We start from the raw sequence: 24,894 nt of genomic DNA, 5'->3' as shown, positions 1-24,894 counted from the left end.
CAATGAAGGTAGCTTAATCAACACATCTAAAAAATTACTTCCAGCTCCTTATGAAAATGCTCCTTTGATTGAGGGCTCCTGTATGACATGCAGGCTGATATTCCAGGAGCAGCATAGTAATGGAGATAAGGACATTAAACCAGAATACAGGGAATATTTAGATGTCACTCAGAACCCCCCTGCATACCTAAGTATTGTGTAGCCCTCCCTTAACAGCGTGGGATGTGGACAGGAAGCAGCCTTTAGAATCATCAGCCTCAGTATCCCCATTTTGCACCATAGGGAGATTTGACCCAAAGAAGTTGAAGGTAATCTATTCAAGGACCCTCAACTCCTCAGAGTAATAAAGCCAAAGGGAATGACAGAGTTTCATAATGTTCTAGGGAACTTTCTACCGCACCATAATTTTTCTTATACAGCACTGCAAATAATGGGTATCAATATACAATGAGTGCTAAGAAAAATTTATAGACTTCCCTTCCAGTTTCAAGAGACAAACAAAAGAGCATACTTTATAATGATAAATATGACAGCCTTGGTTCTAAAAAAATACTTAATAGTATTTTCATCCTAATAATCTATTAATAGACATATAGTCTATCAATTATCTACAAGGCATATAATAGACCAGATGGAATTGTAAAGGATTTATGACTATATTTATCTTTTTTATAGGTAGACAGCATTAAACACAGAAATGCTCCAGTTAGAAGCAAGGAAAGATGGTGAAGCATAAGGTTAAGATTTGGCACAGCATTTGGGAGGAGATGGGTTATGAATAATTAATAGTGCAAGGATGTCGTTTGAGAGTTTGAGAAAGAAAGAGCTTTCTATTCAGGAGTATTGCAGTGAGGGAAAAATAGGATTCTTAAAGGGGTACTTGTGTTTCCTCCTTAAGAATGGAGGAAAGGAGGAGGGCAGAGCACAGGAGCAATGTCAGTCATCAGAAACCAGAGATGCATAGACAAAGGACATGGATAGCTGGATGGGCAAAAGCCAATGAATTTGGTTCTGAATTCTGGGAGGCTTTGGTGATGATATTAAAATCAGGGAGCTTGAGTGGCTAAAACTATGAAAAAGAAAGAGGATGATAAAAGACAGAGGTAGATTTATGATATTACAAGCCCAAACAAGAATAAAATAGCTAAGAAATGCCAAGTTTCGAAAACCTTACATCTATGAAGCTGTAACTCCATGTATCAGCACAGATTACTGGAGCATTTCATTTTCTAGTTCTTTCATGAAAATATTTCACAAAGAAACATGGTAAAATCTACTTTTAATTTTGAAGGTATTTCTAGCCAAAGGCTTCGTAAAAGTACAGAATAAAATGAGTGATTTATTAGCTTAAGAAGACACATTGCTTGTTTGGTTATAACCCAAGCAGTCCCCTTACATATCAGGAAACTGAGTCTCAAAGGTGTGAAGTGACCGGCTGTAGCACCAGTGTTGTGGGAAACTTCAAAATGAGAATTAGCTGAATGTGTTTGAACTGCTTAGAGTCCTGTGGACGGTGAGTAGCAGGACTGAATTCCAGCCTCACAGAGCCCTGGATGTGACTGTTCTTGCTGTTATAATTAACCATGAGATAGTATGCTGGGAAATATAAGGTGCAGTTTATTCATCAAGGAAAGTTGGTTCATACTCAGCATAGCGCTTTAGTATGAATTTCTACTAACCTACACTTTGAGTTAACCAGCACACCTGTTCTCCAGCCCATCTGGGTGAGTAGGTAGCATATGGTCAGGTTAAGCATGACAGTCAACTCGAGGGGAGGTCTTCAGCGCACCAGTGAGACCCAAGGAAGACAAAACTCCCCAGACCCCCTCCAGCGTCAGGCACGCAGCCCTTCATCCCCTTCCCTTCATCCCTTAGAAGGCCACTTCCCATAGAAAGCCAGGGGTTCTGTGCAATAGCACTTCCTGGTAGCAGAGGCCCCTGGGAGTTTTTAGGGACAAGAGTCCTGACCCTCACTCTAGGCTGTCAGATTCAGTTAGTCTTACAATGGGGCTTGGAGATGGGTATTTTGAAAGTTCCTCAAGGAGTTTGAATTAATAGCCATTTCACACTTACAGCCTGAAACTATTACATGCCATTCTGCAGAGACTTAAAGACAGCATTGATGTTAATTCTGATAATAAGAACCCCCAGAGGAGTCCTGAAGTTACAGACCATGAAAGTCTTGATCTAGACCAAGTTTGTTTTTTACCTAGAAAGTCTTCTTTCTCCCTTCCCCCATTTAAAACAGTGGATAAGTCATTGAATATTGTCATCGGGTGGTAGTTACTTCTATGTTCAGGATTTTGGAAAGACTTCTGTTTGTTTGGCATGCTCCACACAGGCCTGTCAGGCTCTGGGGATTTGTGGCATTTGCAGAACTTACAAGGCAGGTGACATAAAAATATATAATTCATAGAGTGAAGTATTTTGGAGGCCCCTTCACTTTTACAAATTGGCTGTAAAATAGAAAGCACAGACATAACATCCATACAACCATAGTTGCCAAGAATGAAGAATCATTTGCGTTGGGGCTGATGAAGGTTTTTGGTGTGTACTATAGGGCGCCCAAAGAAAGAGTTAAGGGTTTAGAATTTGTGTGCAGATAATAATAGGGTCCTTTCAGTGGGGGATGCAGTTTCCTGCTTAACAGTTGGCAAACACCTACTGAAGAAAATGGGTCTTCTAGGTTGGTGTCTTATTCTCATTTGGTCATCAACTTTATCATTTGATGGCATTTATTGTCTTGATAGACACTCCAAGTGGATTTAGGAGTTCATCCACATTTTCCTGTAAGTTTCTGCCTCTTCTGTTTTACCCCTATCCTGATGCAAGTGATTCACAATACCCAAGGTAACTGTGCACCATGGCTGCCTAGGATATCTTGGGTAGGGGGGAAGAAAGAGACAGTTCATCCTGCTACTTCTTTTTCCATTAGTGATGCTGACACTCCAAGCTTGCATTAGCTTACCAGGATGAGTCCTCAGGATGGAGGGAGAAGCTAATCGGCTCCTGTTGGTTCTACTTAAGCATCCAGGGACTTGGATAATGGCTGAATAATGGCTGATGAGACTGGTTGTGATAGCTGACTGTTGAAAAATAGCATATTTAATGAGGTTGGATACATGTAAGACATTAGAAAGGAAATAGTGTCTCTGTCAGGGAAGTTAGATTAAAAGTCCTTTTCAGCTTTTGGTTTTATTATATATTAAAGAGAATGTCATCTTAGGAGTCAAGAGAGCAGAAAGCTGGGCTTCAGTTGTTGCCTGCCACTTTTTAGCTGTGTGACCTGGAAAATGCCAAATGATCTCTGTAGGCTCTGGCTTAGTCACCTAAATATAACGAGACATCTACCTCACAGAGATAAAAGGACATAATAGAAAAGAAAGTTCTAGCCAAATCAAGCACAGATTGGACTGTGGAGGGTGATAGTGCTGAGGACAGTGGATGGAATGGATGGATTATTCTGAATTGTGTCTAGGTTTCAATCCCATTGTTCCATGAATTCGTGGTCTGTGGGGAAGAGGGGCACATAGGAGAGTCACATAGATGTTGCTAGTGATGCTTAAGTCATTTGATCATGAAAACTCATAGAGAAATGCACAGCTAGACTAAAAGACAATGACGTTATTTGATTCCATAATAATGACAAGGTACAAACAGCGTGGGGCTTAGGACAGGGTGAGTGCTCCATAAAAATCAGTTCCTTTTTTCACCATCTTTCCAAAAATTACACTTCAATTAAAAGATGACAGTTTTTTGTGTTTGTTTTTTTTTTTTTTTTTGGTGCTGTTGGGATTTGAACTCAAGGCCTTGCACTTGCTAGGTAAGCACTCTACCATTTGAGCCATATCCCCAGCCCTTTTTGCTTTAGTTATCTTCAGATAGAGTCTCCCACTTTTTGCCCAGGGCTTGCCGTGGCCTACAGTCCTCCTACCTATGCCTTCTGCATAGCTGGGATTACAGATGGCTACCATCACACCCAGCTTTGTTGCTGAAATGGGATCTTGCCAACTTTTTGCCCAGGTTGGCCTTGAACCACAATCCTCCTGCTCTCTGCTTCCCAACCATATGTGATGAGCCACCATGCCTGGCCAAACAGTACTACTGCCTTCTACTAAGCAGAAAGCTGGCTCACCGACCCTGGGCCATGCTCATAACTGCAAACTTAACTGATTTCTCTGAATATCCGAGTTGCCTTAGTTGCCAGAGAACAGACTGTTGAGTTTTCTTGCTGATAAACTCGTAAATAGAAGTGGCCTACCAAGATAACTTGCCTTTTACCATGATGCCTTTTATTAGTATTTGCTTAGAAAGATCAGCTGTGTTTGAAGATCCTTTTCATTTCAAATTTTAGCACAATCATTGTTTTAGTGAGAAATAGCACATTAGACTCTTCAGAGCAGCCAAGACTCCATCAATATCCAGGCACTGGCCCTAAACAAATAGTGTATTCTACATAAGAGAAAAACAGGGAGGGATATAAAAGAGAGTAAGAGAGGGGTGGGTAAATATGATCAAAGTACATATGTATGTACAGAAATACCACAGTGAAACTCCTCACTTTTTATAATTAATATACACTAAGAAAGATATTTAAAAAAAAAAAGAAAAAGTATGAATTGAAAGAATTATGTCAAAATGGCACATGACTGGTTGCTGACTGAGTGATAAAAATGTTATGTTTCACTTCAGTGCCCATTTCCAGACCTATGAAATGCCACTCTGCATATAAAATATTTTAAGAAAATTCATTAATCTGTAATTACAAAGGCAAAAATCTAAATGGCATATCATAGGCAAGATTTGAGTATATTTACACATGAGTTTTTATACTTTACTATATTCTTTACTTTTAGACCTTTTTATAACCTTCTAAATGAAGAAATCCTGTGATGAGCATCCATCAGTTATTGCTCAATGCTGAGCATTCAAAATGGAAATAGAAGTTTCATTAAGGATATAAATATTTAATTATAGACACTTTTCATAATGGCTTCTGTAGTCTATCAAAAGAATGGTCATGTAGCAGTTAGGAAGGAAAAGAAATAAAGGAACCCATGTTGGAAAGGAAGGAGTAAAAGCATCTCTATTTATAGACATGATTGGGTGTGTAGAAAATTCACACACACAAAAAAAGCTGTTAGGGCTCATAAATGAGGTCGATAAGATTGTAGGGTCAAAGGTCAATTGTATTCTTATTAATGGATAATCGATCCAAAAATAAAATTAAAGGACAATTTCATTTACAATAGTACCAAAAAGAATAACTTCAGCAAAAGGAAAGCAAAGTGCATGAAGGCGGATACACTAGGTAGAGAGACACTCCGTGTTCATGGATGGGAAGACTTACTCCCTAACTTGATCTACACTTGACTACAATCCCTATCAAAATTTCAACTGTTTTTTTTCTTTTGCAAATATTGACAAGGTGAACATTTCTTTTGTTGCTTGCTAAGCACACACTCTTGCTGCTTGAGCCACTCTACCAGGCCAGAAATAAGAAAAATAGAGAGGATGAACCAATTTGAGTTATAATACATATACACATGGAAACATCACAGTGAAAAGCCCTGTATAGTTATCTTATACAACAAGAATGTCTTCAAAAATGAAGAACACGAAGGTGAAACAGGTCCTGCCTGGGGGGTAGGGGTAGGTATCAGTGTGAAGGGAGAGGATATAAGGAAACGGTGTAGGACGGTGAATATGGTGAAAATATTATGTACTCATGTATGAAAATGGAAAAATGAGACCTGTTGAAACTATTCCATGAATGGGGAGAGGAGGAATAAGGGAGAATGATGGAGGGAGTGAATTCAACTATGATATATTGTAGAACTTTTGTAAATGTCACAATGTACCATCACTACAACAATAATACAAAAAAGATTAAAACAATTGACAAGGTGACCTTAAAATTCCTATGGAAATGCAAGGGACCCAGAATGACCAAAAAGATCTTGGACAATCAAGAAAAGCAAAGTTGGATGGAGCCACCTTTCCTAATTTCAAAACCTGTAACAAGGTTATACTAACAAAGACTGTGGGGTCCTGGCATAAGGATAAACATACACATCAATGGAGTAGAGTTAAGAGTTCAGAAATAAGCCTTCCATTTACAGGTGCCAAATAACTAACTGAGGAAAGAATCTTTTCACCAAATGGTGGTGCAAAAGACTTCTGAAGTTAGACCACTGTCTCATACCAGACACAAAATTAACTAAAAATGGATTAAAATTCTAAATTGTTAGAATGAAAACTATAAAACATAAAGGCAAGATAAGAGAAAACATAGAAAAAGCCTAAGGGAAACACAGGTATCTCTCTTGTGATTTCTTTGCTCTAACAATAAAGCACAAGCAAGCAAAGAAAAATTAGACAAATTGGACCCAATCGAAATTAAAAACTTTTTTGCTTTTAAGGACACTATCAAGAAATTAGAAATAAGGGCAAAATAGTTTCTGCTGGGTATTGGGGGGGGAACGGGAGGGGGTGGAGTGGGTGGTAAGGGAGGGGGTGGGGGCAGGGGGGAGAAATGAACCAAGCCTTGTATGCACATATGAATAATAAAAGAAAAAGGAAAAAAAAAAAAAAGAAAGTGAAAAAACAACCTAGAAAATGGGAGAAAATATTTGCCAGTCATTTATTTACAAATCCAGAATATATATAACATAACAATAAAAAAATAATTTTATACTGGCAAAAAATTTAAATACACATTTCTCCAAAGGAAAATACAAAAAATGACCAAACATCAGCTGAAGAGATTTTCAGTTCAGAACCATAGCGAGATACCACTTAATACCCACTAGGATGCCTGTAATAAAAGGAAAAAATTTTAAGCAGGCAGTAATAAGTGTTGGCAAGGATGTGGAGAAATTGGGACTCTCAGATTGCTGATGGGAATATAAAATAGTGCAACTGTACTGCAAACAGTTTGGCAGTTCCTCAAAAAATTAAACATTGCAGCAGTTCTACTCCTAGGTATATATACACAAGACAATTGGAAACATATGTCCATGCAAAAACTTGCACACAAACGTTCATAGCAGCATTACTCATAGTAGCCAAAAGGTGGAAACAAGCCACATGTCCATCCACTGAGGAATGTATAAACAAAATACCGTGTGTTCACACAATGTCTTATTCAACCCTCTGAAAGAATGAAGTACTGAGTCATACTAAACATGTATGAGCCTAGAAAATGTTCTACCAAGTAAAAGCCAGACACCAAAGGCTACGTTTTATGATTTCATTTATATGATTGCTGAGAATCCTGTAGGCAAAACCATAACACTCTAAATCAATAAATGGTTTCCAGGGGCCTGTAAGGAAAATGGAAAGCAATTGCTAATAAACATGGGGGGTTCTTTAGGTGGTGGTGAGAATGTTCTGGAATTAGCTACTGGTGATGCTTACAAAACTTAGTGAATATACTAACCCCCTCCTAAAGCAGACACTTAAAAAGGATTAATTTGATTGTACATGAATTACATCTCTATTTTCAACATTTCTATATTTTTTCTTGACCATTCTACAAATTAAGTTGTGCTGATCAATATGGCTTGCAAAACTATTTTAACTAAAGCAAATATTTGTATATGTTGTTCTTTGAAGAACCAAAAAGCGCTTCATAATCAGTCTTATAGACTACATGAGGTGTGACCAGTATCAAGTATGCACCAGTGTGGATCAAGCAGTTCTCACTTTAAGCTGTGCAGGCGTGCATCTTCACACACTAGTTCATTGCTTCTGTTTTCTCAGTAACCTGGTATAGCCCGTCTAACCTCCATTTACCCAGCATCCCTTGTTCTGAAATTGAGGGAGGCATCTCAGGTGTTTTCATCCAAACATTTCATGTTTGTTCTCTTTTCTTCTCACAGGTCCTTCCTTTCCCCAGCCAGGTGGTGTACAACAGAGTAGGCAAGTGTGGAAGTCGTACTGTGGTCTTGCTTCTGCGAATCTTGTCAGAGAAGCACGGATTTAATTTGGTCACATCAGACATTCACAACAAAACCAGACTTACAAAAAATGAACAGGTAAATTGACTTTTCCCATTGTTAAGCTGTATTTTGCTTCAATCCATTTGTGAAATTAGTGGACACACTTGAAGCTCCTGCGAGTGAATACCGAAGTTTCAATTTCATGCTGTATTTTTGCCAAAGGGTAGAAGACAATTTAAGATTTGTGCAGGAAATCTAAAAACCAGGAAGTGTCCCTAAATGGATACTTTTGTTAGGATTGATGGATGGTGTACATGGATCACTGTCTGTTTAGCTAAAATGAGCGACATATAACCTCAAAATAGCCAAACCACTAAACTATAAACAATGCTGTCATCCTCACAGCCCAAATGAGAAGTTTTTCTTTTAGCAGTTCTCTCTCTGTGTTTTCTTTCTGCATTATGGTTATAGTAAAGAGAAAACTCTTTGGTCAGGAACCTGCTCGGTGGATGGGGACCTGAGCTCCCCGATAGAGCAAGCTCAGAGGGGTTAGGGCTTCAGAAGCAACATTTGGAGTATTCAGTGGTGACAAAAAAATCCCCCACTTGGCAGGATCATTGACCTTGGGATAGCTGAACCACTCAAGTGGACCATGCTCATGGCAGGATGGCAGATCTGTCTCTCTGCCAGGAAGATGTGAAGGCTGGTCTGACTTTAGGGTAAGGACATCAGTCTCCAGGAAGGTGCTTTACAAGGGAGAAAAGTTGAGCATAGTGTTCTCAGTGATCCTTTTTCAGGGTCAAGTTTGTTAACCTGGTTTCAGAAAGTTGTTCTGTCCTCTTAGAAACTTAGGGTGAGCAGCCACCCAATGAGTGGCTCGTGTGTGTGACAGTGGCGCATGGCTTACTGTCATTTGGGATTGTAATTATGAAAATTTCCAACTGTGTTCATTTCTTCAGCTATAACTTGACCTTAGAAGCATTCAAAGAGCTCCTTCCTGACTTTACTAGCCCTGCCTTTCTTTTATTTTTTTCTTGTCTTTTTTCCTTGGGGGAAAAGGAGACTGCTATAAGGCAGTCACATAGCCAACAGTACTTGCTCTAAAGCCAGTTTAGTATCTTCCACAAAATAGAGCTCAAAATGTCATTCTTTTTGAACAGCTTCCATGACAGAGTCTCTAAGTATCGAGTGGAAGTAGTCATCACCAGCACCACTAAGTAAATCTTCATTACCAATAAACTAAAGATATTTTGAGGTTACCCCTTGTAGGTTCTGTACGAGGTTCTACATAGGAAATATTACACTTGGTGCCATGGAAGGAGATCACATTTTATGTATAACTTTGCTTAATGGGGATAGGTTATCTTTGATTTCCTTACTTGATTAAAAACTAATATAATTAGGCTGGTTATACCCTTTTAACGACCTGAAATATCTATAACTAGATAGTCTACATTCTTGTAATTCTATTACGATAATTAAATTTGGTTTTCCTATTGATCTAAGTCTTAGGGCCTACTTACCAGATTGTATTGAAATATTCCTATCTATGGAAACCATACTCAGTTGTAGGGTTTTGTTTGGTTGGTTTTTAGGCAGTACTGAGGTTTGAACTCAGGGCCTCACACTTGTTAGGCAGGCACTTAAACCACTCCACCAGTCCCAATACTCAGTTTTAGTTCCCACTGTTGAAAAGGGTGTAAAGAACCCAGAGTAAGAGATGATGGAAACTGAAGGATTACACACTGGTATGTCCCAGAATGTCCTAGAGGAAAGAGCACGAAATACGATATTTAATTATGCAGTGGGATTTGCACAGATAAACCTCCTTTGTTTCTTATTTTAAACATGAGACAGTAAAATACAATGGTAATTGTGAATGGAATGACTTAGAAGAAAAGTTAGCAACGGTTTATAATAGTGTACAGATTGTGAGATGCAGAAAGGGTTAAAGACTGAGTCACCCTTCAGCTCTGAAATATAGGTTAGCTCTCATCTGTTTGGAATGGCTGGCTTGTCTGGAAGCCAGCGAGTAGACTAGACAATCTTTCTAGGTTCTTTTCAGGCCTGTGATTCTGTGAAATATTTATACAACTTCTAGAATAATCTGTGGATTATATAACTGAGGCATTTCTGATTCCTGTGGTCAATGTGACCTGGAATATATTTCATTAGTTATTGCAGATTCTTATTAAATTATAAGGCAAATTTTAAAAACCTAAGGCAAAGGTAAAGATATACAGAAAAACAAAACTGTAATTTTGATGTAAAAACAAATGGAACAACAGTGACTGTTGCCCCTCTGGAGTCAGCTTCTCTGACATTGGGATCCAAGGAGAGCAGCCAGGAAGCAGTGTGACAAGCGACTAAGTCTCCAGTTCAATAACATTTAGGAAAACTTGTCCTTGTTCTATATATTCCTTTTACTAAAGTTTCAAAGAACAACCAAGAAAGAAATATTATTTTAACTTAATATATTCAGGAAATAGTTTGTGGTATGAGTAGCTCCTCTTCTTGGTCGTTTGTTAGAGAAATAAGGGGAAAATGATCCAGCAGACTAGTTAAATTTTTGTAGTGGTTCTCACCCTTCAACAGGAGAACTCTGAAAATTAGTTCCCATGGAAACATTTTTCTCTTTAAAAAAAAATATATAGCAGTTCTGCTTCAGGTGTAGAAGGAGTTAAGCAGGCCCTTGTGAGCTGGGCCGAGCACTCACCACTTTGAAGAACTTTTCTTTTATGAGAAAATATTCCAAATTACTGACTTGCAGATGATCTTTATAAGACGGGAATTATCTCTACAACTCTGTTCATACGCAAAGGCACTTCTGTGCGTCAGAGCCACATTCACACATGCACTTCTTCTGAAGGGTACTTGTCTCGTGTGCACAAACGGGCACACACGTTGCACACACACACACTTAAATGTTGAAAATCTATTTAGCGGAATCGGATACTGACGGGATTATTAAGAGGATAAGGGAGCGTGACGACCCTGGGTGTTATTACATCTGCTCTTGTAGAAGTAGAAGCACCTTTGAAGTTTGCATGTTGAGTGACTCCTCGACAGCAGAGTGTGCACTGCTGCTCGCCTTTCACACGGAGTGTGATGCAAACCCACAATGACATCCACTTCGCATTCTCTAAACCCAGATTTCGGTTTTGTGGGCTGGCCTAGATAATCTCTAGAAAGTCAAGTTTGAAAGAAAGGAACTTTCTTCAGAAAGACTTGGGGGCGTGGTTGCCAAAAAATACTCACAACCGTCTTTGCTAACGATCAGCAAATGATCAGGTCTGATGCTGGCTTTCAGAACCTGGCTTCACGGACAGGGAAGGTCAAAATGTCACAGGCACAGGAATCCACAATTGTTTCATTCTTGTTAGAGAAGGGCAAATGTTGTTGGCATATGAGCCTAAAAGATTTGAGAGAGCAAATAACTTTTCTATTTGTACTTTTTCTTCTTCTTTTCTTGGCAGTACAGGGGTTTTGAACTCTGCCACTTGAGCCACATCTCCAGTCCTTCTTGCTTTAAGTTATTTTTGAGAGAGGGTCTTCTAATTTTTCCCAGGGCAGGCCTGGACAACCATCCTCCTACCTACAGCCTCCGTCATAACTAGGACTACAGGTGGGAACCACCACACCCTGCTTATTCGTTGAGAGGGGAGGTCTTGATAACTTTTTGCCCAGTCTGGCCTTAAATAGTAATCTTCCCAGGCTCTACTTCTTAAACAACTGGGATTGCAGGTGTGAGCTACCACACCCAGCTACTATTTGTATTTCTATTGACGTTACTGTGGATTACAAATTGAAAAGAGTACCTGTTACATGAATTGTTTCACTACATTATTTCATTTAACCCTTTTGGGCAAAAAATATCCACCAGAAATAGGTATGATTTCCTGTTTTGTGAGTTTGAAAACTAAGACAATGAAGTCACTTAACCCAAATAATAGAATATAGTGATTGGGTGTGGCAGCGGGACTTGACCCTGGCCGTCTCTGAATCCATGGCCGTCTCTGAATCCATGGCCACTCTCACAGGGTGGGGTTGTCTGCTCTGAGTGCAGAGTAGGATCTCCAGCAGAGGTTTTTTTAAAAAAAACCTAGACATGCATGTGCTAAGCATTCTTGGGAGGAGTCCGAAAACCTTTTTGTTTTGCTTTGTTGAAGTACCCCAGGAGACTCTGGTGCAGCCAGGGTTAAGAAGTCCTGTGAAAGTCCTTGTGTCAGCTTTTCCTTGAGCGAGTTCCTGCCAGTCCTGGTCCCTACGATAATGCAGAGAGGAACGCCATGGCTCAGTACCACTGAGAAACACACATTCTGATCTCTCTAGGATGATGCTCACAGTGTGAAGACTCCAAGAACTGAAAACAAAAACATCCATGTAACTGTACTCTACCTAGACCTTCCCTGTCTTGGTTGCTCAGAGGACTCTTTATGAGTGTTTGGGACTCTCCTTGGTATCCCATAGAATTTGCAGGACACAGTCTGTTGGGGAAATACTGGGCTAGTTTACAACCTTTCATGGGACACACCAGGAAAGGCTGCTGTGTCACTGTAAACCTCATGTCCACTCTGACTCCGAAGAACAGCTGTTCACACTCTCTCAGCCTTGCATAGTTTTCTCAGAGTGAGAAAGACAGTCCTCCTTGCCTGTGTGCTACAGATTGGGTGCCTCTTGCTCAAAAACAATAGCACAGTACTCCTTCACAGTGTTTGAAACTTTCCTCTCCCATTGCTCTGTCTACTGCAAGTTCCAAGTCTGAACTGTGACTTTAAAGAAATGAAATTTTAAAAAAATCTTACCTAAATAAACCATGTTGCTTTGGGAGAGGTCTGGAGGCCAGGTCTTCTGGCCTCTATTTAATCAAGAAAGTTTAATTGGGGCTAGGTGTGGTGGTGCACGCCTGTAATCCCAACTATGAGGGAGGCAGAGTAGGAGGATCAAGGTCTGAGGTTGGCCAGGCAAAAATACAAGACTCTATCTGGAAAACAAACCAAAGCCAGAAGGACTGAAGTCATGGCTTGAGTGGTAGAGCAGCTGCCTAGTAAGCACAAGGAAGTCCTGAATGCAAACCAGCACTGCTTGGGGGCAAGAAAAAAAAAATCACTTGTTCTTATTTATTTATTTATTATTTTTGGAGACAGAGTCTCACTATATAGCCCAGGCTGGCCTCAATCTTTTGATCTTCCTGCCTCAGCTGTGTGCTGGGATTATAGGCATGCATCATCCATATCATGCCCACCTGTCACTTGTTCATTTTGAAGCTAATTTTTGCTTTGTGTGTTGATTCACATTGAAGAATATTTATTGGGAACCTGCAGCTAATGCTGAATGTTGAGCATCAGACACCATGCCAGGTGTTCACACGCTGTTCCTGATCCAGGAAGCTACATCATTAAGGATGATTTCCACTTAATAGGGAAGAATAGTGTGCACAGGAAACTGATCAAAGTATACAGAAATCAAGAGGAACGTGGAAGAATGAGACTTGAAAGAAAGATGGGGTGAAGTTCTGGAGAACTCTGAATGCTGAGGACAAAGAGTTGGGACTTTATTCAGCAGATGGCGGGAGTCATTAAAAATGGTTCTTTGCAGTGATGGGCATGGAATTCCCCTGAGAGCTTTCTCCCAGCATGCATTTCCAGACCCTAAATACAGAGGCACTTGTGAGGTTACCGCCCAACTCTGTGCATCTCTAGGGGTAAAAACTCCCCAGGACAGCTGCATGCACAACCCTAGTGGAGAATCTGCATGAAAGGTAATACCGAGACAGTTTTCCCTCTGTTAGTGACTCCTCCATGTGCAAGAAAATGTCTCTGTCACCTGAAAATCTTTCAAATAGCAGAAGAGGTCATATCTCCCTGAATCTTTTTCTTGTTGTCTTATTTGCTTGTTTGTTTTGAGACAGGGTCTTGCTATGAGGTCCAGGCTGACCTCAAACTCATAATCCTCAAGCCTCTGCCTCTGCAGTAGCTGGGACCTGGCTTTTCCCTGAAGTTTCATTAAGTGCTGTCTACTCAGGACCTGCACATTATCCCAGGAGCCTTACCCTCCCTGGAAACTTTTTGGAAAAGCCGCTCCTAGAATGACCCGAGCTTCCTGACTTTGCAGGAGGAAAGGTGGGAAATTCTCCAGCCGGACCTTGGAATCAAACCAGAAGAGGAATGTAGTTTGGAATCAAACCAAAAGAGGAATCTTTGGGGCACAGGCATGAGTTCACCCAGTTCTGCAAACGGGGTCTTTTCTTGCAGCTCTGTACCAAAAACTGAGTCCTCTCAATGGAAACTTGGAGGACAGAAAAGAGGCAGAAGCAAAAAGGCCTGAAAAATAAAATGTGTCTCTTCCTCCAATTGCACTGTAAGATTTTCTCTATGGTTCAGACCCAGTCCCTTTGCCTTGTTCGTGTCATTGCTCCCCCTGGTGGACTTCTTGTTCATCGCAGGCACATATTTCACCATGCAGCCCTGAGCAAAAGGTAAGGGGGCTTGTGTTAGGTGGGTTTCCCTTGGCCCCAGGAAGAGGACAGGAAACCTGAGTTTCCAACCATCCTTCCAATCTCTGAAGTTGTAGGACCCACAGGTCTCCTCTGAGCCAGGCTTTCTTTTGCGTTGATGTGTTAATAAGCACATACCCTTTCTTTTATTTAAGATGTTTTGCAAAATTATATGGTATCTAACTGTTCATGAGTGACACAAGAATTCAGACCAACATAGGGCTAGGTGCCCCACTGCTGATGTACATTTTCTAAAGAAGCCAGCCTCTTCTCTGGCTTTGCAGAACTGCAGGTGACATTTTCTACTCTGCCTCCCCAGCCAGTTAGGAAGCACTTGACTAGAAGTGCTTCCTCTTGTGTCCTCTGCATTGTCCAGTTATTTGATTCTTGCCTTTTATCTTCTCTCTCTTTTAATCAATTTCATTTCAATCTCATATAAGCTATGATTTAACTTCTTCCTTTAGATATATTCCATGACATACTTCTTTTTTAAAAAAGTATTTAAAATTCATTCCTGTTCTTGCTATGGTATATTCCATTTTCCCACCCTAGATCTTTTAGAAAATATCAATTCTGGTACATACTTAGATCTCTCTCTCTCTCTCTCTCTGTGTGTGTGTGTGTGTGTGTGTGTGTTTATGTGTGTGTGTGTGTGTTGCAGGGAATGAAACCCAGGAGCTCATGTATGCTAGGCAAGCACTCTCCTACTAAGTATACCCTCAGCCCTGTAATACTTACAGTTCTTACTGCTTTCTTTTTTCACTGTTGCAGCACATCCTACAAAATGTAGAAAGCATATACATATCCCATAAACTCTCTTTATTAGCCAGGGTTACTGTGCTAACCATTTTAAAGAGTCAGGTATAAGGCTGGTGGTGTGTCTCAAGTGGTAGAGCACTTGCTTAGCAAGTAGTGCAAGACCCTGAGTTCAAACCCCAGTACCACACACACACACACACACAAAATCAAATGTAGAGCAAAAAACAGTGGAAATGGTGAGTAGATTGCAGCTCAGGGATGAAGAGCAGGGTTTTTGGATTTCACAGACTCAGGTTTGAATCTTAGCTCCCTTTCTCATGTAAGCCTTTAAGCAATCTATGTAGCCATTCTGTGCCTCATGGAGTCCTTAGAAGGATTAAATGTATTGTATAAAGAGCTTCTTGTTACAGTGCATAGCCCCCCACCCAAGCACTCTGAAAACGGGATTTGCTTGACCTTGTGACGTCTTTGATAGTGTAATGGGAATGCAGTGAGCTCCACATGACACCAAGTTAAAGAATGGGTGGGTCAACCCAGGAAGGGCTGAATTCATTGCCCAAGTGACAGATAGTTATATCCTCAGTGAACTGTATATTTCTTGGCTCCAAAAAATATTCTTAAAGGGGTGACAGGCTTTCCAGGGGACAAATAAACTTGGCCATAACCCTCAGGGAGTTTACAGTCTAGGTCAAAGCTAGCACACAAACCAAGTGCATGTCCTGAAAACTCAGATCAAGTGCTGTAGAAGGTCAAGAAGGCTACTTCATTTATAGCCAGAGATGTCCAAAAGCAAAGCCTTTCTACCACTTCTGCAACTGGGTTTGTTCCTCCTGCAGCCTTCCCAGTCTCCACAGATGGCTACTACCATGTGCTTGGTGTCCTAGCCAGGGAAGGACTCTCCCCTTCTACCACCAGGTAGTCACGAGGCTTGTGGATCTACCTCCTAGCCCTCCCTACATCTCTCCATCCTTTTTCACATCCACTGACTGCACTCAAGGGTTCCACACCTCTCTGCCTCAGCATCTCCTGGAGGCCTTGTTAGAACACAGGTTGCTGGACCCACCGAGTCTTTTCTGATTCAGTAGGTAGAGTGAGGCCTGAAGATTTGCCTTTCTAGCAAGTTCCAGGAGCTGCTGCTACTGTCTTCCTACTGAGCACCCACACTCTAATCTTATGTGCTGGGATGGAACCCAGGGCCTCACACATGCCAGACAACCACTGTACTCCTGAGCCCTCAGGCTGTACCCCTCAGCCCCTGCCTCTAATTTGTATCCTCCTTCACACTCTCCACCCAGCTCTCAGATCTAGAAAGCAATTAAAATAAATGCCTTTTGACTATCAACTGCCTATATGGGAAATAGCAAAATACCTCACATTGCTTGAGTGCCCTCAATTACCTGGCTCCTGCCTAACTCTCTAGTCACTTACTACCTTGCTGATCCCATACCCAATCTCCAGCATCACCAACTCCTACAGCTTCTTAACACCCATGCCATTTTATGTCTGGCCCTCATATCTGCTGTTCACACTGCCCACATTGCTTCCCATCATTTTCTTTACTGGCTAACGACTATGAGTGCTTTCACACCACTCTGGATACCTCCTGGGAAATAGGTCCTCCTCTCCATCTGCAGGTAGGGATAGGTACCTCACCTGTGTGCTTTCTACCCCATGGTGTTATCCCCTGATTTTACCTGCTCACGATATCTATCTACCTCACCTACAAAACTCTGAGCTTCCTGAGAGCAAGATCCAAATCTTTTTGCCACAACCCCAGCTGATCATTGTTTGATACAGAGTTGGAGATGAGTGGGTGTTGAATAAAAGGGAGATCCAGAAAAGCTGCTTAGAAGAACTTAGAGGAGGATGCTATTTTAGCCCCAGGTAAAGAGTGGCTAGAATTTGGACATGCAGAGTGAAGCAGTAGAACATAGCGGAAGAGAAAACTTGAACTTGCAGGCACTTTGGTGTAAGGAGCAAGGAGGTATCTAGTTTGGTTGGAGATAGCACATGCCACTTTGAGAGCTCATTGAGGTATATTTAATGTGATTCAGCAGGGGATTGAATATAGAAGTCCAGGAAAGACCTGGGTCAAAGGGTGAATAGTGGGAGCATCATTAACCAGAACCAGACTGTGCCAGGCAGGATAGGTCGGGATGGACAAAGGGTAAAGACGGGTAAGGACCAAGAGTATGGTTTTGGTGGACTTGGAAAAACCATTGGGACATCTACTGTCTACTTTGTGTCTTTCCACCCGCTTTATTCATGTGTTTATCTCTAGTACTTCATAAGTGCCCAGCGAATAATAAATGATTATATGCCACAAGTGGTCCTGTATGAGCCAGGAAAGGAGAGATGTTGTCTGGGATGGTGTTAGGTAGTGCCATAGCTGCCAGGATGGCACCCATGCAAATAAGACCAAGGTGAGAGAAAAGGGACGATGCTGACATGACTAGGACAGGTGAGGGACCACAGGTGATGAGTAGCAGGGGTTTAGGAGACCACTGTTTGTCATTGGAAATGGGTCAAGTCTTAGCATTTATGAAGGACCAATGATGCCTTGAACATGAGGCATTAAGCTTGTGCTTATATAACATCGTAAGTGATTTTGTTGTTTGGGGTGCAGTGACAAACTGTATGACAGAGAAATGTGCTCTGTCCTCGCTGTACTAATGCATTAGCGCCTTCACTCTTTAAAGATGCAGCTAGAAAGAGTTCTGCATTGTCACTGCTAATCCATTTTTCTTTGAGAAGCAGACAGCTTTATGACTATTATGACACCGTTCTTGAAAAACTAACCATTACTGCTCTTTCATTAAATTTAACACTTTGACATGTGTTTAGAGAATGTGACAGCATGCTGATTAAGTGAAAGAAACGGGGTTTCTTCTGACCTGCTCCTCCAGCTTTCTTGTGCAATATGAGGGTGCTTTCTTACGTAGTTTGAATATGCGCAGAGAAATAGCTGAATAAAAATGATCTAGAAATGAGCATATAAATATAAATATACTCAGAGGTAAGAAATCTTTTTCTAAGCAGGTATCCTCAGAAATAAATGACCTGTGGTTGTGTTCTATCCATCAAAACTCAACATTAACAAAGTGCCCACGCAGGAAGTTTTACTATGAGAAGCAAGTGCGTGCAGGGATTATGGGGAGGATATGCAGGAGATAAAGAGGCAGGATTCAATTTCCTTTTACACTGAGGAAGGGTAAACCGTTATTCATCCAAGCCTGCCCCTGACTTAACAGAAACCCAGGACTCAGGGGCTGCAGGTCATTTACTTTTAAAATTCAATTTGACTTCTTCAAACAATCATTGCAAACACAAATAACTAATTAGAGGGCTGAGACACTGAGCTCCCAGAGTAGCATGTACTATTTGGAGTTAATTCATTGAACAAATATTGATCGAATGTATGCCTGTGTCAAGCCCTCGTGGTGACATTCAGCAACAAGGGAGACCAGGGTTTCTGTCATGTTAGATACGAATCTGGAGGTCCAGACTCTATTGCCATTGCTGTTGTGGTTAACGTGCAAATGGCCACTTTTGTTTCCAGTTTTCAACTTGAACTACTTCATAAAATATGAAATATACTGCATGTCTGGTGTTCATCCAAAGTAGCATTCTTTAATGTGTTTAAAAAATTCCCATGTCCATTTTTGATGGGGCCAATTAGAAATCTGGGGAAAGTAGAATTCAGGAAGTCAGGGAGTCCTAACAATGTTTGGAATTTCTAACAGATTTTACTAAACATTTTCTATATCATGACATGTTCCAGAAGACCATAAAAGTTAGTTTATACAAACCTAAAATACTTTTTGCCTTACTGATAACTGTAAATAAATAATTCAGATGACCACCCACCAAAAAACCAGGATGTCTGGGCATTTGTGTTTCCCATGAAACATTTTCCTTATAAATTTTTATAACCAAGGAGAAAACTAATGAGGGAGTACCTCATTTTATTTCCCAGTTTTAGAGTGTGCAGCACTGGTTTCAAACATTTCTGTAAATCCCATAATGCCATTATATAAATATAGGATAATGATTAACCTCTTTCCCTGGTTTGACTTTAAATGAAGAATTAAAAGTCCTTTTCTCACTTGCATTTCAGTACCTCAACACGCTCATTTCTCCCATTGAAATTACTTAATCTGTCACATTGCAATGAGCTAAATTAGACACAGGAGTATAAATTTGGAGAGCACTCTTTTATTCACTAAGAACCCTTACATAAAAGTTCATGAATGCTGCACAAAGCCAGCTCTTTGGCCCTGGAAGAGCTAAGGAATAAGAAGTAAGTGGGGAAGAAAGAAGCTGGATAGATGACCTTTAGCTTAATATGGCTTGGTAAATTAGATGGTATCTATTCTAATTTTGTGCTTCTTTTTTTAATAGATGGAACTGATTAAAAATATAAGTACTGCTGAACAGCCCTATTTATTCACTCGCCATGTTCATTTCCTCAACTTCTCAAGGTAAGGCATGTTCAAGTTCAATGTTACTTCATTTCTTAATTATCGGGCTCTTTCTAATGAACAAGTATTACTTTGGAAATCTACCTTTCTTTGCAAGGTAGTACAATTGTCCTTGAAAACACATTTCTTTTATCTAGTTATTTTTGCTGCAGAGGAATCAAAAGTAGAAATATTTGGATAGAAACTTCATTTCTTCCTAAAATAGCATCTCATATATCACAAAAACATGGAGTTGTTTTTAATGAGAAGGCATTTGACCTGACAGTTCTTTAACAAAGAAATCAAGTTTTATATTGAAATAAACAAGGAGGCAAGGAATCAGTAATTTTAACATAAATATTTTATTGCACATTTTCGCACAATATGAACCTGGGGGTAACCTAGTGGTGGAAGAATGCCAGCCTCTGTCTAGTTTTGTTCTTTATCTTTCTCTCTCTCCTTTTTATTTTTTGATGGTGGTACTGGGGTTTGAACTCAGGACCTCGTTCTTGCTAGGCAGATGATCTGCCACTCTCCCAGCCCTAAGTGTTTTTCTTTTTACAGTGATGGGATCCAACCCTGGGCCTTGTGCACGCTAGGCAAGTGCTCTACCACCGAGCTGCACTCCCAGCCCCCGTCTAGCTTTTTAATATTCCATTTGATTGTTATGAACCTTGCATGTTTTGACAGGGGTGAAGTATTTTAGAATCTGTCTTTTCTTCACGTGGCCTTCTGATAGTAATGCAGACCTTCAGGTTCAGGTTTGAACCTGTGGTGGTTAAAATGCTCCCTTCAGGCTCTGTGCATGTTCCTCTCCAGTGGTCTGGAATTGGTTACTGGCCCTATATCTCACTCTTAGACAGAAGACTCCTGCTCCAATGTTGGCACTGGGCTGTGCTCACAGTCAGTACCCATCAGTGACAGATCCCTGAGTCCAGGGCAGATCTGCTGAGCCTGAGCCTCTCTGGTCAGCAGTCTCACAGTGCTTCCCTCATTTTAGCTTGAGGATAACAGTACCTGTCAGGTCCACAGAGAGTACCTGAGCACCCTACCCTGACTCAGTAAGTACTAGTAGTAGAGCCTACTAGTTGGTACTCACCCAATTGCCCCTGTGGGCAGGGTACTCCAAAAGGCTGATTGTGTGGAACCAGGGCTCTGCCTGAGTATTTGCTCCTGCTATCCTGCCCCTTGATGCCTGGAGCAGGTTTTAACCCTCAAAGGACTTCCCTGCTGCGCAGTGGGCTCTGTACCAATTAAGTGCAGTGAATGAGATTCACAAAGCATATTATTAAGCAGAGAGAGGAGTTGCTGCCTTATCTTTAAAAGATAAAGATAAAGGCCTGAATTTCCCAGGCCTCCCTAATAACTGAGTTCCCTGGGACAGTGACTAGGACACCTGCAAATTATTAGCAGTGACCCTGGGCCAGGTGCTGGGCAGCTTGGAGTGTGTTTTCAACCACATGTATACATTGGCTCTTTACAGGGTTAGCCAGTGCGTGCACTCTGACTCCTCCTTCCAGAAGCCAAGAACGTGTCATTACCCATAATGAGGTAATGAAGACGTGTTAGCTCCTTCAGGCCCTGTGTTTTATGGCTTGTAAAGAGAAGAACACCGTTTCTCTGGTCCCTGCTATTCTAGTGAGCTTCCTTCTGCATTGGCCATGACACCTCCAAACTTTAGTCATTACCTCCTTTTGCTTCCTAGGTCAGATCTTTACAATCAAACAAATTGCAATATAACAAATTTTAAGAATTATCCCAGGATAGTGAAAAACTCTAATGAGAAGCCAAAGCTGATATCTTAATTGGATCAGCAGAGCACAGCACAAAGGAAATATTTTATCATGGCTGCTACCTTCTGGTATACTACATACATGATTATAATCTTGATTGCTTTAACTCTGAAAGGAAGACAACCTTGATATATGTGTTTTAGAAGACAGCACATCTGCAGAAAGCAGTGGAGACCTGGCTGTCAGGATTCCTGGGTATCAGAGCTTGCCTTTCCTTGGACAAGTCATTGAGCCTGTTGGGGAGGGTTATCCATTTTTCCACTTTAAAAGAGGGACAGCTGGTGCCCACCCCTGTCTTGTAGGGATGCTCTGACCATGTAGAGGAAAGCCCTTTGAGAGAAGGAAGGATGTCATAGAAATCCAAAGAGGCACTTAAAGAGGCATTTCCATGGAAGCCTCAGAATGGGTCCATGGTTCAGCTCCTGCCTGTGGCTAGCCCACAGTGTTTCCAGAGCAGCAGCAGTCATGCAGGCAGGACAGGTTCTTTCTTCCTCTCCGCTGGGTTGAACTCAAGTTATAGTGGCAGAGCATCCTTTACCTTCAATACAGAACCACACCAGCAGTGAGCCCCGAGTATTTCCTTTCACTTCAGAGTCCTTGAGTGTTTCCAGTATGGAAGACATGCAGTCAGGTGTGATTACATGGGGAGAAGGGTCATAGAACTTCCCCAGGGAGGTGGGAGGCACAGGCTCCCTCCCCGGAAGAGGATGGCTGGGAAGACCATTCTCCTAGGTTGTGGGGGCAAATCATCTGTAGATATAGCAAGGGGATGGGCATTCCCAGGGTAGGGACATCATGAGTGAAGGCCAGACAGAGGAGCTGGAGGAATTCACAAGTGCAGAGCAGCAGGTGTGCACAGCTGGAGTGGAGGGTCAGCACAGGTCTGAAGCAGGACTCTGTAGGGCTGGCCTGTGAGAGAACCATCCCCCCTTCTCTTCTTCCCACTCCAAAAGGCCTGGGGCAGTAACTATAGGACTGCTATAAAAATGAGCAGAATATGGGATAAACTTGAATCCATGAGAAGACCACTGTTCACACTCCTAGGTCCTGGAGACTTCAAAATCAGCTTTTCGTTTCTCAAGGGAAGATCCTTACTTAAGAAAAATTTCTCAGATACAAATGGCAAAGAAATCCCCCAAATACACAATTGACAGAGAAAAATAACCAAGTAGGGCCCTGTTAAGAGGTCTTTATCACACTTTTAAAAATGAGTTCTATATTCTAAGACCTAAAGCTGCTCCTAAACTTGCCTCTGGGCCTGACATGGTGGCAAAGAACTGTAATCTCAGCTACTCAGGAAACAGAGGTAGGAGGATCTCAGGCTGAGGCTGGTCCTCAGCAAAAAGGTGGAGATACTTGCTAAAAAATAAGTAAGGCAAAAATGGCTGGCTGGAAGGCTTGCTAGGCAAGCATGAGGCCCTGAGCTCAAACCCCAGTACTGGTAAAACAAAGAAAGACAGAAAGAGAGAGAGAAAGGGTGGAAGAGAAGGGAGGGAGGGAGGAAGGAAAGAAAGGAGGGAGGAAGGGAGGGAGGAAGAAAGGAAGAAAGGAAGGGAAGGAGGGAGGAAGGAAACCTGCTGTTATATCTTCCTTCCATATGTTGCTTATAAACCAGAGTCAGTCTTTCTTCTCTTCCCTACCCTGTTAACATGCTTCAAGTCCTCCCTGCTGAGCAGACTGTAAGAATTACTTTAGCCTCTCTCCCCACCTCTTCTGTAGCATGTGCATATTCTGAGCTTTTGAAGGATATAGCATTATAACAAAACCAATGGCTCTTCTTTTTCTCCATTAAAAGTGGCATTCTTACTTGAAATTAAGCACTCAAAGTGAGGGGAAAATGCTGTCCTGTGAGCTCTTGGTGACTGATCAGCTGACCTATTCATGTATTCATCATCTTGGCTCCTTGCTCTCTTCCTTCTTTTACCTCTGTTAGGGTTTCAGGGAGCCGTTTGGCCACGTGCTACTCTATAAAGCAGTCTTGGGAGTTTTTCTGCTGGCTTCAGGGAAGGTTTCTGGACCAAGGTGGTAGCCCAGCCAGCAGAGACCCCAGGCTTCAGTTTATGATCATGGGATTGCTACTGTACTGTTCTCACACACTATTTTTGATCTCTGGAAATTTGGGCCAGAATTTTTCCATTTTTTCCCCTGAAAACTGGCGAATTAAGTCTAAACCACCTTGGCCTAGGATGCTGCTCTGTGTTGCATTGTTGAAGTCAGGAGTTTCATATGTGTGTGCTGTAGTTTCATGTGTCTTTTTCTTGTTGTTGAAGTAATTTTAGGATATAAGTTATGAAAACTTCAACTTTCCGATATCAGCTGTGTCCCTGCAAGTGTGTCTTAGATGGACATACTGGAAAGACTTATGACGGACACAGGCAGCTCATCTCCTCCTGTCCCCACTGGTTATTTGGTTTTAGGGGGAGTTGGGGGTAATTTTTTTTTCCAATCTAGAATTCCTCTCATTCCTCTTTGGATTTGAAGTTTAAGGTTAGAGCCTGATGCTGTCAAAATAGTCCAAGTGAATTGCAGGAGCTCTCAGTATGCTAAACAACTTCTCAGTCTTTTCTTTTGTCATTCTTCCTTTTCACCCATGACACCCTCCCTTCTCTGCTTCCACTCTATTTCCTCATCTCAGATGATAACCCCAATGCCAAGGCTAACTTGTAAAAACAAAAACATTAAAAATTAATCAATCACCAGGGAAGCAGGTGGGGTTGCGACAACCAAGGGGAGGTGTTTTGAACTTTCTCTGGTCCTTTCAAGTGAAGTCTTAATTACTGATGTGAACAAAGCCACCCCCAGAGCATTATTTAAGAAAATAAATCAGACCTTGCCATTTCCATAATTCAATTTGGTTTCCACATCTTATTTATAAATGTTGACTTTGTTTTTCAATCTCATTAGCAATGTGGTCTCTTGGTTCTGTGCCCTTCAAATCTTTCATAATAGTGACAGAAACCTCAAACTTTGAAGAGAATACCAAAACAAAAATTGATATTAGCAGTTATGTAACACTGTCTTCATCTACTTAAACAGAGCCCAGAATCTGATTTCTAGATGAGAGCTTTTCCTCAGTTTACCCTATTGAAACATTGCTTCACTGGTCTTCGAAAATGCGCTCCCTTCCTTAGGTCTCTGCTTTCCATGACAGTGAGTGGATCTCTCCAGCTACATGAGCCCAGCCATGGTGGAGGTCCTTTAAGGACAACAATAATCTAGACTTTCCTGAAACTCACCTAATTTATTGTTTCTTTCCTGCTGTTCATTGTCAGCTGTTTATTTCTTGCCTTGTCTCTTCATCTTCCTCTCTGAGCTGGAACCCTAATTGCAGTGGCCCGGTCACCCCTTCTTTCACCTTCTTTGCCTCAGCTTCTCACAGTAAGTGCTGTCAGCTCTCTCCTCAGGACACGCCACAGAGCAGTGAGGCTTGGTGTCTTATGGTT

The 24,894-nt window shown here is 41.4% G+C and overlaps 1 protein-coding gene across 4 annotated transcripts in view; it reads left to right on the top strand.

Annotated features, from left to right (window-relative positions):
• Positions 1-24,894, top strand: part of Ust (uronyl 2-sulfotransferase) — a 276,799-nt gene that overhangs the window by 148,367 nt on the left and 103,538 nt on the right. For all 4 annotated transcript variants that reach the window (XM_074072414.1, XM_020179625.2, XM_074072417.1 and 1 more), the window contains exons 3-4: positions 7,884-8,039; positions 19,600-19,679. In XM_074072414.1, coding sequence (XP_073928515.1) covers positions 7,884-8,039; positions 19,600-19,679 — 236 coding nt within the window. The remainder of the gene's footprint in view (positions 1-7,883; positions 8,040-19,599; positions 19,680-24,894) is intronic.

Source organism: Castor canadensis, chromosome 1 (genome assembly GCF_047511655.1).
Source record: "Castor canadensis chromosome 1, mCasCan1.hap1v2, whole genome shotgun sequence".
Lineage (NCBI taxonomy): Eukaryota > Metazoa > Chordata > Mammalia > Rodentia > Castoridae > Castor > Castor canadensis.
The sequence above is the reverse complement of the archived record's forward strand: the minus strand, read 5'-3'. Positions and strand labels throughout refer to the sequence as shown.